The sequence below is a fragment of the Halichoeres trimaculatus genome, unplaced genomic scaffold, assembly GCF_033239565.1.
Source record: "Halichoeres trimaculatus isolate MK-OKI-2021-1 unplaced genomic scaffold, fHalTri1.1 fHalTri1_scaffold_6, whole genome shotgun sequence".
NCBI lineage: Eukaryota > Metazoa > Chordata > Actinopteri > Labriformes > Labridae > Halichoeres > Halichoeres trimaculatus.
In genome coordinates this window covers 15,069,940-15,086,374 of record NW_027437184.1, presented here as the reverse complement: position 1 = coordinate 15,086,374, position 16,435 = coordinate 15,069,940, and the positions used below count along the sequence as shown (strand labels likewise).

General features: G+C 42.6%; 1 protein-coding gene across 2 annotated transcripts in view; it reads right to left on the bottom strand.

Moving 5' to 3' along the window:
- Positions 1 to 3,260: 3,260 nt before the first annotated feature.
- LOC141791437 (cell adhesion molecule DSCAML1-like) overlaps positions 3,261 to 16,435 on the bottom strand; it is a 69,598-nt gene continuing 56,423 nt past the window's right edge. For both annotated transcript variants that reach the window (XM_074671916.1, XM_074671917.1), the window contains exons 20-33: positions 15,645 to 15,784; positions 13,050 to 13,203; positions 12,393 to 12,510; positions 12,100 to 12,263; positions 11,890 to 11,988; positions 11,416 to 11,604; positions 9,725 to 10,012; positions 9,476 to 9,631; positions 9,328 to 9,358; positions 9,099 to 9,217; positions 8,848 to 9,000; positions 8,412 to 8,612; positions 6,808 to 7,119; positions 3,261 to 6,517 (exon numbers count right to left, since the gene is read on the bottom strand). In XM_074671916.1, the coding sequence (XP_074528017.1) occupies positions 6,084 to 6,517; positions 6,808 to 7,119; positions 8,412 to 8,612; positions 8,848 to 9,000; positions 9,099 to 9,217; positions 9,328 to 9,358; positions 9,476 to 9,631; positions 9,725 to 10,012; positions 11,416 to 11,604; positions 11,890 to 11,988; positions 12,100 to 12,263; positions 12,393 to 12,510; positions 13,050 to 13,203; positions 15,645 to 15,784 (2,558 nt within the window). In that variant the 3' untranslated portion in view covers positions 3,261 to 6,083. The remainder of the gene's footprint in view (positions 6,518 to 6,807; positions 7,120 to 8,411; positions 8,613 to 8,847; positions 9,001 to 9,098; positions 9,218 to 9,327; positions 9,359 to 9,475; positions 9,632 to 9,724; positions 10,013 to 11,415; positions 11,605 to 11,889; positions 11,989 to 12,099; positions 12,264 to 12,392; positions 12,511 to 13,049; positions 13,204 to 15,644; positions 15,785 to 16,435) is intronic.

Sequence of the window (16,435 nt, the reverse complement as noted above, 5' to 3'; positions counted from 1 at the left end):
GGAATCTGGTGCCAAAATGATAAAGAGCTGGATTCACAGCTTACAGTATGCTGTGTGTGTGAGGTATGCCACAACAATGCATCTTCATCCTCTGCATCGGTCTAACACATAAAGTGTCTGCTGCTGTTTTGCTTTTCATATTTTCTGCATATTTTTACACAGAGGATTAGCACATATGACTGATTTTTATTACCCACAAACAGGTGTTTCAATGGCTTTTAAGATCCTAAAGTGACATCTGTATTCTTTATATTTACTGCCTTTTGTCTGATATTGTCATGGAGTTCCAAGCTTTGGACCAATTTCACTTAATTTTCTGATCTCTGTGGTTTTTAAAATGTTTAGTATAGTTATTAATAGCAGCCAACCACTTCAAGATAGCCCCCAACTTAGTAACTACATGACCACCCAGGCTAGAGCCAGTGTGTCAATACCCAACAAATACAGACAAATCAAGGAGTTTGGCTACACACTCAAAAAAAAAAAAAAACTTGTTGAATGAACGTAATTCAATTATGGAAAGAATTTCCACCTAACTAAATTTCTTTCATTTAGCAAGATCCCAACTTGTTAAACCTACTATTTGTAAATATGTTGTGTGGACATAAAGTACTGGTGTTAGTATTACTTGTTTACAATGTGTTGGTCCAACTTAATTTGTAAAGGTTGTTTCAACGTATTTACTAAGGTAAGACATTTGATCCGTGAATGAGGAGGGTACACAGTGGATATAAGATCGTGCTGTACCTTAATCTGTGTTGTACGTCGCTTTTGTTAAAAGCAACATGGCTGTCTGTGCATCACTGCATGGACCAACTGTGTGACCTTAAAACACTTAAGTTTAAACTTGGCCAACAAAGCCCACTGTGTCAACACATTTTGTCTTATTAATATAAAACATACTGTAAAAATTGCTGGGTACATGGGCTTGGACATGTGGAGCACAGACCCCTGGTCCATGCCAGTTTAGCACAGACCACAGGTCCATGGCAGTCTAGCACAAGCAGCCAGTCTGTGCCTAGCAAGCACAAACAGCTGGTCCGCACCCAACGAGCACAAACGCCAGTCGATGCCCATAGAGCACAGACCCCAGATCCATGCCAGTCAAGCACAGACAGCAAGTCCACACCTAACGAGCACAGACTGTAGGTCCACACCAGTCAAGCACAGACTGTAGATCTGCACTCGGGGAGCACAGACAGCTTGTCCGCGCCCGCGGAGTACTGTCTCACTGACCAGCAGGGTCTCACTTGCGCTGACTTTGTTCCTCACTCATGGTTTCAATGAGCTGTCACAACAAAAATTACTTCATTAGTTTGTACCAATTAAACAAAGGTTTACATAGTTATGTCCAGACAACACCTGGTGACAGCAAGTGGATTGTTAGCTCATCAGGAACTTGCACCCTTCAAAATGATGCCCACATTATCCAGGTTATCCTCTGGCTCTGCTCTCTGATGAATAGGGCCTTTTGCACATTACTGCCACCTACTGCTCTGGACAGGTGTTGCAGATGGGATTCCTACTCAAACAAATTAGGTTGAGTTAACAGAAAGCAATCTTGTAGTTTTAACAATTTTACACATCATGCTAAAGCAACATGATTTAATCATGTTTAACCACTCAACATGAAACAATCTAGTAGAAGCTACGTGTTTTACTTATGTTGGTTGAACAAACACCCATGTTGATTTTTTTGAGTGCAGCTGCCATGTTACTTATGTCAAGCCACTCCTAAACCACAGACAATGTCAGATACGTCTCACCTTGGCCAAGGAGAAAAAGAGTTAGACTAGTGCTCAGTGTTCCAACATATTTTTTGCATTGAATTTGAAAACCAAGGATCCAGGGTGTGGACAAAGCATGGACAGGTACTGAAGTTGTTTGAAGTGCAGTGTAAAGTTTCCACTGTCAGGCCATGACATCTGCTGGTGTTGGACCACTGTGTTTTCTGCAGTCAGTGCAACCGTTTACCAGAAAACTTTAGAGCACCTCATGCTTCCTTCTGCTGACAAGCTTTAAATAGATGCTGGTTTGATTTTACAGTACAACTAGGCACCTGCCCACACTGCCAAAATTACCAACAGAGACACCAGACCAAGTAATACAGATGAGCCTGTGTTTCCAAAACACCTCAGTAGTGCTGCAGGCTGATTGCCCCCATGCCACACCACAATGCTGCAGTAATTCATGCAAAAGGAGTCCCAACATGGTGTTGAGTGCATAAATGAGCTCACTTTTCAGAGGGTCAACATCCCTTTTATCGGTTTTGTGCAATATTCTGATGTTTTTTTCAAGATATTGAATTTTGGGTTTACATTCACTGGAAGTAGTCTGCACAGTGCAGCAGTCAGCGCTGCTGCCTCACACAAAGAGAGTTCCTAGTCTGATTTCCCAGCCTGGCAGGTACCAGTCTATGAGGAGTATGTATGTTTTCTGTGTGCTTCCTCCCCATGTACTCTGGCCAGTCCAAAAATACGTATGTGTGAATGTTTTTCTGTCTTTACTTGTTAGTCATGGGAATAGCTGGTGACCTGTTCAGGGTGTACATCCTGCCTTTCACCCAATGACAGCTTGGCATCATAGCATTTGATTGATTTTAAGGCATTCACAGCTCAAAACTTGGTCTTAAAGGATCACATGAACATACTCAAGCAGGACAACTACAGTCCCACCCTCTAGCCAGAGTAAACAAAGAAAAGGTAAATCATAGCAGACAATTCAGCCAAGTAGCCTTGTAAGGATACTGAATGAGTCCACAACAGTTGGTACAGTTTAACCTGTAGGTGGTGCTCAAGTATTTTAAAATGCAGTGACAAAACTGAGGATAGAAACAGCTGCAACACAGAACCGCATATCACTGCGTATTGAAAATTGTTCATATGGACAGTGAGTAGGAGCATGAATTGTCACTTTTAGAGCAACCAGGTCCTTAAAATAAACCATGGATGTTGTGCACGTTTGACTTTTTTTTCCCAGATTAAGTTAAATAAAATCCAGACACTCAGTATTTGGCTCTAGTTAAGAACTGTTTCATTGCGTGGACTGCCGTCACCACACCCTAAATGTCCCATCTTTACATAAAACCTCCTCTCTGTGACACACCCCTTTTGACTCTTTAATCTCTTTAAAATCCTGACTCATTGATGCTCAGCAGCTGTGATTTGATGTGAATTCAGTCCAAACCAAACATAGATCGCAAACAGACTGGCTGAGAATGACAGAAGCCGTGACGTATGAAAGATAGCTTTATTGCACAAGGTGTTAGAATGATCTTTTTAGTTTTTGCTTTCTTTTCATAGAAAATGTACTTTTGAACACAAGCAATTGCTATAACAAGCAACTCAAACAAATGTTTGGGATACCCTCAACATTTTTTTTTGTTTGTTTTTGATTTTCATACATTTTTTCCTTCAATTTTTCCCTTTTAGCTAGCATGCAATGACTTTTTGAGGATGAACAAAATACAAAATAATGATAAAAAAGTAAAGAGGACAAATGACGACATCAAAAGACTTTTAAAAAAGAATAAAAATTCAACAAATTAGTATCAAAAACATGAAGGGAAACTTAAATGTATTTTGCCCATTTCAGAAGTAAAATATTTCATTTTCGATAGTATTTCAAATTTGAAACTGGGGCATTCAACCCTGATGTGTCCCCTGATTTATTCTGACGAAAATAGCTCTTCATACAAAACTGTGTTTATGTACAAGACTTAATCTATAAACAACACTGACAAAGGTAGAGAGAATGGGTCTGGTATGTTTTGGGTGGTGAATTTTACCTTTAATTTATCTGAAAGGGGAAAGGACGGGAGTCTGAATGCCAGGTTTACAGACTGACTCCAGTCTGGTATATACACAACAGCAGTTTGTGTGACCAAAAGAGCTACGAGTCCCTGATTTCACTTTGCTGAACTGACACAGACCAAACACTTCAGTACTGGTTAGCCTCTGGAACCAAAACTTTGACAGCAGTCCAAACATATTCAAAATGAAGATTACAAATCAAAATCAAAAGACCAACAGAAACACCCCCTTTGAACGAACAAACAAACAAAGCAAATGGATAAATAAATATAAAACACAAAACACTTTCATGAAGATGCTTCAGAAAGACATTCCAGCAGGTTCTGGTGTGAATGTACATCAGTGAAAAATGGAGGGAATGGAGATAAAGGAAGTGGGACATATACAGTACTTCAGACAGGGCAACAACAAAGATATCAATCGAGTGACATTGTACCATTTTCAAAACTGAACTCCCTGACATATAACAACGCTCAACGTTATATTATTTCACTTCATTCACATCATGACGGAGATTCCTTCAGCTAGTTATCCATGTCCTTGAAGAGTGACGATCTGAGTAGCTCCATGGCCGGCTGAGAGGTTAGTTGGATGTGTTACAAAATCCTTCATTCAGAAACACAAATCTATACATATATGCTACATATAGGGTACCAGTGGATTCTTTGTGATAATAATTTGGTTTTTAAAACTTACTGTACTGAACAACCACTCAAGCTCAGTCAAAGAGACTCATGAGCAAGCTATGACACCTTACAGGAGGCTTTCTGCTGTTACCTTTTTAACATGGCCGCCATTTTCTTCAGACAACACGCTCAAGGTGGGAAAAAATAGTTTGATTACTGTTACAGCTTTGTGAGCCCTGTGAACATAGAGAATTTGACTAATACTTGCCAATTCACTGCTTTGTTCTTGATCAGCAGCTAAAAACAACAGGGGCATCAGTTTGCCAAATTTCAGGGGACAAATGTTAGCAGGCTAACGTTAGCCCCCCTCTAGCTTCGTAGCCAGAACACAGTGATGTGAAATTGTATCAGCATTTTCCAGCTTGAGCATGCTGTCTGCTGGAAATGAGTGTGGATATAGTGGATGATTGTTTCCAAATAACACACTGAGCAAAGAGATCTCCCTGCTTTTTCGGACATCCAAAACCAAAACCTGCCGGCCTAGCTTGCTTTTCTTTTCTCAGCATGTTTGTCGCCTGGTAAAGAAACACTCCTCTCTTTGTCAGTCTACATACAGAAACATACAGAACATCCCGTAGATATACTAAACTTTTCTTTTCTTTAGTCCAACCTTTTTTTTTAAACTGATCTTTCATTAAATTTCATGATTGAGCGATTGTCTCATTCTTAAATTTGACATTAATGTTAAATTCCTGTATATACTACTACACTATTGTAGTACATACAATGTATACTTTGTAATAATTTCACTTAAAAGTCAATAATATACCTACATAGAAATATATATGTAAATTCTTTATAATACCAAATATTCTCTATTTTTAATGTGAGAAATTATAGCTGGTTCATTTGGGTTGTCATGATTGTTTGGAGTCAAACACTGTTCAGCTGGAGAGATAGAGAGAGAGAAAGAGAGAAACAGAGAGATGTGTGGAGAATGTTGCTGCGATAAATTTTTACTTTATTCTTGGACGTATCTGAACCTGAATCATTTCTTTTGGAATCACCATTTAGAGAAAATTCAGCCAATAGTTTCAGTTTTTGGGACATTAAGAGACACAAAGAGGGTAAAGGATAGAATAAGAATAGGGGAACTTAACTGGAAGTCCTGTAAATGACAATAATACTCAAACTATGGAGGACAGTATGTATGCATGTGCGCATGAGAGACAGAATGGCCACACAGCTTCATACTGGCTATCGTAGTCTTCATCGTCATAAACACGGAGCTTTCAGCTCCTCAGTTAAAGTCAATGTTTCAAAATGACCACAGAATCGCTTTCTGTTTTTTTGCTGTGCAACTCCCGCAAGAACTGAGCGGAACTGAGCACCAGCCGGCTGGAACTGTTAGTTGGAGTTAGTAAATCTTTTAAGAGTCCCACGTGAACATGAAAAGTAGGGTTAGCTGGGTCTCTGTCTGGGAAAACGACTATCCCGAAGGAAATCAGACAGAACGCTGGGCAGTTCACCATCGTTGGGTTTAAAGAAAGATGTCTGCATGCCCCTTCGGCCCAGGCAAAAGAGCACCAGAGCAGGGCATGCTGAGGAATGGGGACAGCAAAGCAAGTCTGTGCGAGAGTGCCCGCTACACCAGTGTGTATGATTTCGAGTAGGCTCCCGCACTCTGTTTCTGCAGTCTCCCCAGAGCAGAGGAGCTGCTCTCTAGCAGCGAGTCTCTGGAGCCCCCCACCTTGTTACTGCTGGTGGGGTTGCTGCTCGTGCTGGAAGTGGAAGCTGTTGCTGTGGTGTTAGAGCTGGGCATGGTGAGAGTCCTTTGAGGCAGGGTGGCGGTGCCCGAGCTCGCGCCCAAGCTGCCCAGCCCAGAGTGGCCCAGCGTCAGGGCCTGCTGCTTGGCAGGGTCTAGAGTCTTGTGACGGCCCTGGGTGTGATATGCCCGCTGCGTCAGGCTGCGGATTGAGGCTTCTCGCGGTGGCACAGCTGGGCATGGGTCATGCAGCTCCCCTTGCTTGCGGAAGAACGGGTCTGTCTTCATGTAGAGGGGAAGGTTGCAGAATTCACCTGGAAGAGTTAACATAAGACCTGAGTGTTTTGAGTTCAACAATAGATTATTACCAAAAGCAAATCAACAAGATTAGATCCTTTCCCCCTCCAACACTATTGCATTACTGGTGAAAATGTTCTTTCTTCTTGTGTATCTTCAGTTAGTAGCTTCAGCTAACTGCTTGCAGATAGTTACTGTAACAAATAGTGCCATAATCCAAATAGCCTAAAAATACGGCACACCTTATATCTGTTGGAAAATTGACCCTAAAATTCTCTGAGTATGGCTCCTATCTCTTCCTACTTACTTTTGTTGGCGCGGTGGGGAATAGGCACTGCCACATTTTTGCCGCGGTCATAGTCCTGCGGTTTGGGCGGCGAGGCAGTGAAGCGGCAGATGCCCGGCTCAGACGGTGTGCTCAGTGAGGTCATGCTGTCTGCCGGGTCGTTGGTGCCTGTGGTCATTTGGTCCGATGAGCTGTCGGAGATGAAGCACTCTGTGATGGTGAACTTAGCGTGCTGCAGGTGCTCCTCCAGCTTTGCGTGCTCGTAGGCTCTCGCCAGCTCCTCGTAGGTGGAGGAGGCGCTCTCTGTTGACACCATGCTGTTGCGTCCCTTATCTGTAAGAATATATTTTGAGGACACATGATGTAGAGTTAGATGAAATTTTCTTCTTTAACTGTATAAAACACTCAGTGAAAAAACAGGAATTACATTAAAGGGGACATATCATGCTTGTTTCTCCTTTTCACTATGCCAGACTAGGATGCCTGTAAAGCATTTCTGCCCTCAGTACAAGTCATTTAGTTCCTTCATTTCCCCACAATAGTGTTCTCAATATCCTCATTTTAGGCCATTCTGAAGATCTCGTTGAAACGCTCCGTTTCGAGAATGACCTCCAGTAACCTCGCAACGTCACAGCCCTTTGTGCTCTGATTGGTCAGTTCTATCAGAGGGGCGGAGGGGGTACAGCCAGGGGGGCGGTTTTTGCAGCATGGCAGTATTTACAAAATCACCACATTGAATTGAAAAACTTCACCGTAAGGCATTGATAGCACTAATAAAATGGCAGAGTGTAAGATACGTCCTTTTGTATTGGACCCCGAGTCAGACTCGGACGGTTCTGCAGCTCAGGAGGAAGAAAATCCACCTCGACACAGATCATCTCAGGACGCTTCAGTGTGGTGAGTCAAACCGGTACTGTAAGATGTATAGTTTAAACGTGGAAATATAGGCAGACTTCACCAATAAACTATTTCTACAACAGGGCTCCATTCTGCTCCTTCACTTTTCTCTGTCTGTTTTATCCATCATGCTGAAAGTGTAGTCTAAAGATCGCCTCTACCGTCAGTTTGTCACTATGTTATTACTGCAGCATCATTGTGGTCCAGGTTCACAGTGCATGTCAGAACAAGCATGCAAATATCACAGTCTCACAAGTATTACAACGTCTGCTAAAACTACAGTGTTTTAACTGCTAATTCACCATGTAAGGCCAAGCTGCTCAGCAGAGCAGAGTCCCTGCATCCAGCACTCAGTCAAGTTAGCCAGAGCTAGTGGGGAGCTGTATTTATACTCTGCTCTAGGTAGGTGTATCCCTTGGTGGTGGTTGTTTGACTAACTGACATCACAGAGGAGGAGCTGCTTTATCAGATTACTCCAATAAAGAGAAAGGATCCTCGTGTCGTCATGGAGGTTGAAATCTCGAAGACAAATGTCAATGACCTATTTTCAGAGGCATCAAATCTCGTTCTAGGATATCAGAAAAAATACAATATCTCTTTTTTTGAAAATTCAGGGGGTGTAAGGTCTTTTTTTCAACTTTATTATTTTGTATGTAAGTATCAAATCAGCATGACATGTCCCCTTTAAGTTTCATTGTCAAATTAAAAAATGTCCAGCGATGACTGACCTGTGTCTTGTGAGAGGCTGGCGCTGTAGCTGTCACTCTCTGTGGCCGTGATGCCATGAGAGCCCATCGTACGCCAGTCTGAGGTCAGAGTTCGTGCTGAAGCTGTCGATTGGCTCTGACTCGGCCGGCTCAGCGTCCACTGGCTGGAGTATCTGTTCCTAGAGCTGTGTGCTGATTTGATACTCTTCCTGGACACTGGATCTGAGAGAGTTCAGAGTGATCAGAGGACAGCTTGTGCATCTTAAAGACTGTGGATCTATTCATTGATTGTTAAAAAAAAAAAAAAACATCCTTGCTGTTTCGGGGCAGAAGTGCGTGATGAGGCAGTTCAATAAGAGATCAAAGCTTTCCCCTGGATTTACCTGCTTAACCTGTCTTAAGTCTTATCCCTTTATGAGCTGTGAAATTCATAGCTTGAGAAGAAAAGCCAACTCACTTGTGCCTGGGCGGATGTCGGACATGTCAATCAAAGGCCCTGAATTCTGAATAAGTGCTTGGTGGTGCAGAGACACGCCCGTGCAGAAGTTCTGTGGATTCACTGATTGGCTGAACTCGGTGTCGGTCACAGGCACAGCTGCTTTGTCCTCTCCTGCGCAGGCAGATGAGCAGAAACATTGATATGAAGCCATCAGATCCAGCCTGTTTGGTGAATTAAAGCTTTTGTTTCTGTGGAGCGCAGCCACATACCTATCTGTTTGATTCCTTCTTTGTCCTCAATGAGCAGCTGAACACGTGGGATGTCGATGTGGAGCCGTGGTCCTTGAGGAGGGCCCTTCACTGGAGTGTCTATACTGCGATTGTTCTTGCTGCACAGACATACAAATGACACACAGGATAAGAATCAGTTATCTGATATCTAATGAGTTACTCGTCCATTGAAAAAAACACGATTATGTTTGTAACAGCTAGCTCTTACCTGATTAGCATCTCAGCAAGGCTCTTGGCATCTACAAAAAGACAATATCTTAGTTAGAGTAATGGCTATAAAGGTCATCTTTTTAACTTGTAGCATTTGAATTCAATAACACAGATCTCTCCATTAACTGCCTTTCTTTTTTCTTTACCTCTAAGGCGTTTAAGCCTCTTCTCTTTGCGTTTCTTTCGGATAATAAAGAGCAGAGCAACACCTAGTGTAACCAGGATGACAGGAGAGCCGATGGAGAACAGCTTTTTCACATCGTCCCCTTCTCCACGAGCTGATTTGATAGGAGGGATTGTACCTGTAGAAAGAAGAAGAAAATAAATATTTCACAAAACATCTTAGAATATTTAAATAGGTTAAGTTAAAATTTGGAAATGTGGTAGATACTGACTGCCGTCATAATCTGTGGTGGCAAACTGGGAGCTCTGGTTGCCACACCCGGCGCTGTTGCAGGCCTTCATTTTGAGCTCGTACCAGGTGGCCTCACGCAGCTCGCTGAGGAACAGCTGAGTGGTGGAGTTGGCCTTTAGGCTTTGCCAGGCCCAGGTGCCTTTAGGCCTGAAGTCCAGCATCAGGTCTGTGATGGGGCAGCCACCACTGGTCCAGCCCTGCAGGTTGAGGCCTGCATGGGTGGAGTTGATGTGGATGAGCAGAGGCTGGTCCTTATTGAACACTGGCTCTGTAATGGAGACATGAAGCCACAGGTAGTAAGAAGATCATGCAGGTATACAGCAAAATATCAGGATCTGTTTGTGATCTTTGACTAAATTAACAGTGGTGCCTAAGAATATTACAACACTTGACACATCTGAAAATGCTAACCTTTGTTTTTGCATCCAGACATGGTTTTGTTTTATAATGTTTATCAACAAGCAGATGGAAGCTCTGAGCATAAGACATAACAAATTAATTGATTATGTTTTTATCTACTTTTAAATGTAATATTTGACATGTCAACTTTCGCAGCAGTTACAGCAGCACATTTCTCAGGCATCGTGTCAATTTATCTATTACCTCCACCAAGGAGGTCATGTTTCTGTAAGAGTTTGTCTGTTTGTTTGTCTATGAACAACATAACTCAAAAAGTAACAAACAGATCTAGATGAAATTTTCAGGAAATGTTCAAAATGAGATAAGGAAAAAGTGACAACATTTTGGAGGTGATGTGGATCACCGTCTGGATCCAGGATTTTTTTAAAGGATTCTTTATCATTGTGAGATAGGGACGTTTTCACCATACATGTATATAACTCCACGATAAATGGTCAGATTGCTTTGCAAAACAATAGAAGACAAGGTCACAATAATTTCTGACAGATCCTGGCAATATTCTGGGATATGAAATATGTACTGGGTCATCACAATTTTCAACACTGTCAGGTAAAAAATTATCATACAAACCTGCAACTAACACAGTCCGCTGAAAAGGGAGTATAACGTTAAAGTAAGACTAAAGTGTTGCCTGGTGGAGGTCTGCGCTCTCTGAGTGCTTTTCTAGTTAGGACTTAAACACTACTGATACCTCATACCTTCTGCAACTCAGGCTGAAGGCTTTCTTTTTAATGTACAATAGATCTGTCATCTTTATTTTACAATTTGCCAAGATTTGCTAGATGGGGTTAGGGTATGGACTTGAGGGGGCCAGCCAATCATTTCAGTGTTCCTTTTTAAGGAAAATGGCCTTTATCACCTTATGATGGCCTTTTCTATAGTATACAGAGCATAATAATGACTTTGTAGATATTTCCTTTATTTCATTGGTATTTTAATGGGGAATACGACAAAAGCACCTGGAATCTAAATGTATTCTTTAGTTCTTGCACAGCAGCATTCTGTAGTGATTTATCCTCCTCCTTTGCTTTAATTAAAATCTTGCATAAGACATTTCATTTTATACTGGGATTAAGTTAAAAGAATGAAACCAACAATCTTAGTGAACATGGTTTAGACAAATCTTGGACCTTAGATTTGTCAGAGTGAGAAGATACATGTCAGATTATTACAAAAGCATCTTTGTCATTTAATAATGCAGTTATTTGAAAGCGGAGGTGTTATAGTCTTTCACATCTGTTTCATCTTCACCTCGTCCGTGTGTCTTGGCCTCGATGATCTCACTGATGCGGCCTGAGCCCACGCTGTTTTTGGCAGCCAGCTTGACCTTGTACCAGGTTCCACAGCGTAGATTGTCCAACCTAAAGGAGCGTTCACTCGAGCTGATGAACACGTCCCTCCATTCTTCTGTGTTGTCCACAGAATACTGAAGCACAAATCCTGCAGAATCATATAGAAGAGATTCATGTTAAACACAAGTTATTTCAAGCAACTACTCACACTTTGGAGACAGCTGCTGCATCTATTAGACACCAGGGGGCGACAAATGGCTACAATTAGCACTTGTTTGATTACTTCTTACCTGGAGACAATGGTTTACTGTGATGTGATTTATTAGTACAAGTGATGGCAAAAGCGTGAACATAGATAAAAAAAAATATGATAAAAAGAGAGCTAGGGATAGCTAAAGTATGTGCAGATGCCTCTGGTCACAGAAAGCCTTACCCCTGATGGAGCTTCCACCATTGTCTCCTGGGATCCAAGCCAGGGTGATGGAGGAGGTGGAAGTTGTGGAGACGGTCAGACGAGGCTGATCAGGAGGAACTAGACGTAGAGAGTGAGGGAAAGACATTGATGTAGCAGCAGAGTAGAAACGTCATCAATACAAACACACCCTCTGTTAGCCACTTGAAGTCATCTCCTGTTTTTTCTCACCTTGTACCACCAGGTTGACTATGATGGTGTCAAAGCCTAGAGTGTTCGTTGCTGTGCAGGTGTAGTACCCAGAATCCTCTGCTTTAACTGAACGTAGCACCAGCGTGCCATTGGATAGGATCTGTTTTTGGCTGTCTGCAGTCACTGGGATGGCTGAGTCCTCGCTACAAAGCACACACAGGTCATAATGTTAATCCAGGGAAAAGCTGAGTTAAATTTGCCTTCCTGAGCAGCACTATCTGCCTGAGTGAGTCATGACGCTGATATTAAAGTGGTATATGCAGAGCACTGACCTATCTTTGGTCCATTTGATTGTAGGGGCTGGTTCTCCCACTGAGCTGCAAGGAAGACGCACTTCCTTCATCCAGGGTGTGGTCACCGTGCCCCCAAAGGATAAGATCTTAGCTGGGACTGAACAAACACAGACAAAATATTTAAGGTATTAAGTTTTACACGTACTTTGACAGAGAACATGATCAACAAACCAGGACAATATAAAACTGCTTCAACATGGCTTCACATCTGCCTCACTGCTGATATTTCAGCAAGTAAGCCAAAGGGGAAAGGTCTGATGTAGCGTGGTGTTTTAGCATAGCCCCTCCTTTAAACCACTTAGTTTCAGTCTATCTTTTCTCCATAGATCCTCCCCTCTATTGATTCCCTCCTGCTATCTCTCTCCCCAAGGGTCATTTTACTGGATAGGCCCTGTTCATCACCACATAATTAACAACACTGTTTCTGGCAACAAAGCCGCCACTCAATCAATACAGCGGCTGTCAATCAATAACAGAGAGAGCAGACGAGGCGAGCAGGAGAGAGTGATGAAAGCGATCCCTGTGCAGGAGAGCGTGTTGGCGTTTCATAGCCATCTTCACAACGCTCTCCTTCGTAACCTTTACAGATATCCCTCTACCCTTCTGTTGCACTACAGGTTGGCCTGAGGAACCCACCTTTCCCAGCAGGCTCCACGTTAACCTTTGAGCTGAAGTTGCCTCGACCGGCTGTGGTGACGGCTGCGGCCCAGATGTGGTATTGTTTTCCACGGGAAAGGTGAGTGATGCGGTAGAACAGCATCTCTGGGTTAGCCTCGTACTCGCTAGGCGCCTGGGACAGAGAGCACACAATGTCAAAAGAGCAAAAAATGATTCTACAGTGACACCGTAGTTACACATGGACAGTGTCACCATAAGGTAAAGTGTCAAAGGTCACAGTTCAAATATTTGAGCACAATTTTCAGAGAAAGAAAAGCAAAGGTGGTAAAAAATACTAATCACAATGGTCAGAGTGAAAAAAAAGATGAATGTGATGATGAGACACTTTCACAATACAAGGATCCTTCAGCTGAGGTAGATCAATAAAATTCAGCCACAATGTATTTAATCATTTAACCAAAATGTCTTTTGTGAAAGAGGCTTAAGACATGAGGATTATTTCAAAGCAGATTTTTTTTTAACTTCAAAAGATGTTTGATAACTGGTTACAATCAACGGGAAAGAAAGAACATATTTATCTGACACATAGACATCAGTAGAAATAAAAAGAGTGAGCTCCATTGGTTTATGAGTCCCTTTATGCCATTTCACTTCTTTTTTTCTGGCCTTTATTTCTTTTGATAAAAGTAATCAAAGAACAGATTTGTAGAGGCAGATGATCAAATTCGCTGAGTTTAACAAGCAAACAGACATAGACATAGGAGAGGAAATTATTTCTCTGTTTTCTTTTATTCTTGTTCACCTTTTTTTATTTTTTTTAAAATCATCTTTAGTTTTTTACATTCAATTTCATGGCCTTTATAAATAAACGAATGACTCTGAAGCCTGCTTAAAGTGAGCATTCTTTCAAGGCTTAAATTCATGAACAGCTTTAAAGAAGAAAATGTTCCTCTTCTTTTTACACCTTGTGTTCCTCTTGCCTGCATTTGCTGTTTTTGGAATCAAGACATAATTTTTCTCCACTTGAAAAATTGCTCAAATCATGAAGTCTGTAGTGATATAATGATGAGAGAAAATGCTGCTTCACGGTAATATATTCCATGAATTTATTTAATCTGCCAGATTTTTGGTGATTGAAGGCCTCAAGCAGGACACTACAGATACTAATGTAGATCGGTTATTATTGAGCATTAGGAAAAACATGTTTAAATAGAGGTTTAAAAAAAGGCATTTTGGCTAAGTATCTTTATTTCATCTTTTGGGACCAAAACTGTGCTCTGATGAAAAAAAAGCCTTATTTTGGGCCTCCACACTGGATTAAATCATGCTTCCTGTAGATATGTTCCTACAAACAAACATCTAAAGAGGAATTTTACCCTTACACACCTGCAGGCGCACACACGCTGACGCGCACTCTCGAACAGTGTTTTCCCTCTTAAGTCAATCCTCTATTCTATCTCTTAAATCTGTTCATCTCTCAGTGTTCATCTCCAGTCCCTTCACCATTTGCTGGTTTCCTCTTTCCCTCTATCCCCCTCTCTGTCTCGCTCAGTGAAGAGGAGAGGATAGAGGGAACGGAGCAGGGAGGGAGGAGGATGTGTTTGGTGTTTGTGTGTGTGTAGGGGGTGCGTTCGAAAATTCCTCCAGCATAGCGGCGGTGTTGTGGTGATCCAGGGAGTGATACAGGGAGATAATGAAAAGACGGACAAAAGCACTCTCATCTCGATGTGACTGATACCCTCCTCTGCTCCTCCCTTCTTCCCTGCCTGTCTCTCACACTCTCCCCCCCTTCATCCCTCTCTTTTCCCCTCATTTCCCCTCAGTCTCTCCCTGTACCTCTAATGGTGTTTCTCTTTCTCTGTCTCTCCGCCGCCTCTCCCCCTCCCTTCCTCTTCCCTTCCTCCCTCTCTCCTCCCTGCCCGTGCTCATTTACATGGCACTCATGCACAGAGAGGGAGGAGTATTTGTGAATAATAAGAAAGTGAGATTCTAGCCCGATGTCAGGTTTCACTGTGCGCTGGTGTTTGTGTGCACATGATCTAACCACAACTGAAATGCTTCACATGCATGTATAAATAGAAAATGTTGAAATGTGATGGCTGTGTGAGTGTGTGTGTGTGTGTGTGTGTGTGTGTGTGTGTGTGTGTGTGTGTGTGTGTGTGTGTGTGTGTGTGTGTGTGTGAGTGTGTGTGTGTGTGTGTGTGTGTGCGCTTCTTATGCGGCAGTGTGCATGTGTGAGCTTGTTCTCTGCTTCATTTGCATATCTACGTCTCATCACGTTGCCAAGACAACCTCATCTGTTCATCTGGGAGGGCAGGAAATAAAGCGATGGTGCAAAAGCAGTGAAAGAGAGACATGCGCAAATTTACACATACACATACACACACACACACACACACACACACACACACACACACACACACACACACACACACACACACACACACACACACACACAGGCATGTATGTACAGGTTCAATTAATAATAATGATGAGAAATCAATTGATTCTATTGGTAGAATGTTATCAAGTTGAAAAATTCCCCTTTTTGATCACCTCAAAAACATTCTCCTGGCCCTGCTCATGAGTCACACCCACAGAGGAAGCACTCACCGGCTGCCCAGACCCCGGGCTGGAGCAGTAGATGGTGTACTTGCGGATAACACCATTTGGTTTGTGAGGGGGCAACCAGGACACCACCACACTGCTCGGAGAAGAGGGAACCGCCTTAATGCCAGCAGGTGGACCAGGAACTATAGAAAAAACACGGCAGGACAACATCAGGAAAGCAGGTGTGCACATGTGCTTCTGTGTGTTTGTGCACGCTCATGCTGGGTGTTGGATGCCCATTAAAGTGAGCAGGCTTGTTTGCAGATTGCTGGTCTTATCCCGCACTAAGCCGCTCGGGGAGGACTTGGAAGAGCTCCCTTTGGGTGCACAGTGGTGACATATGTTCAGTCAGACATTGGTCAGCAGTTCGGACTCTGTGACACCCAGCGTTCTCTTAAGTCACAAACCCACAAACAGATTAGACAGCAGTATCTGATCCGTCGGCCACTTCAGTTTGACACTGGACACCATTTAATGCTCTTTTCACCACGTAAAGGCGTAAGAAGGCTTTAAAACGAAGCTCACTCTCCCAAACAAAGCACATCAGAATACTGGGTGCTGTGAGAGGTGAACAATAATGCTTTGTCACTTCATTCTTACCTCTAGGGGCTACTGAGTGTCAAGTGTATTCAAACCCCTCCATAAATACAACTCAGGCTCAAGTGGGGGCCCTCATCTGGGGTGCTTTCTATCGTGTAAGAAACAGTTCCCTTAAATGCTTCTTTTTCTTTAACGTGAGGCCCCTCTGATCCCATAATTCAGCTCCTCATGCCCTTGGACTCCCTCATCCTGCA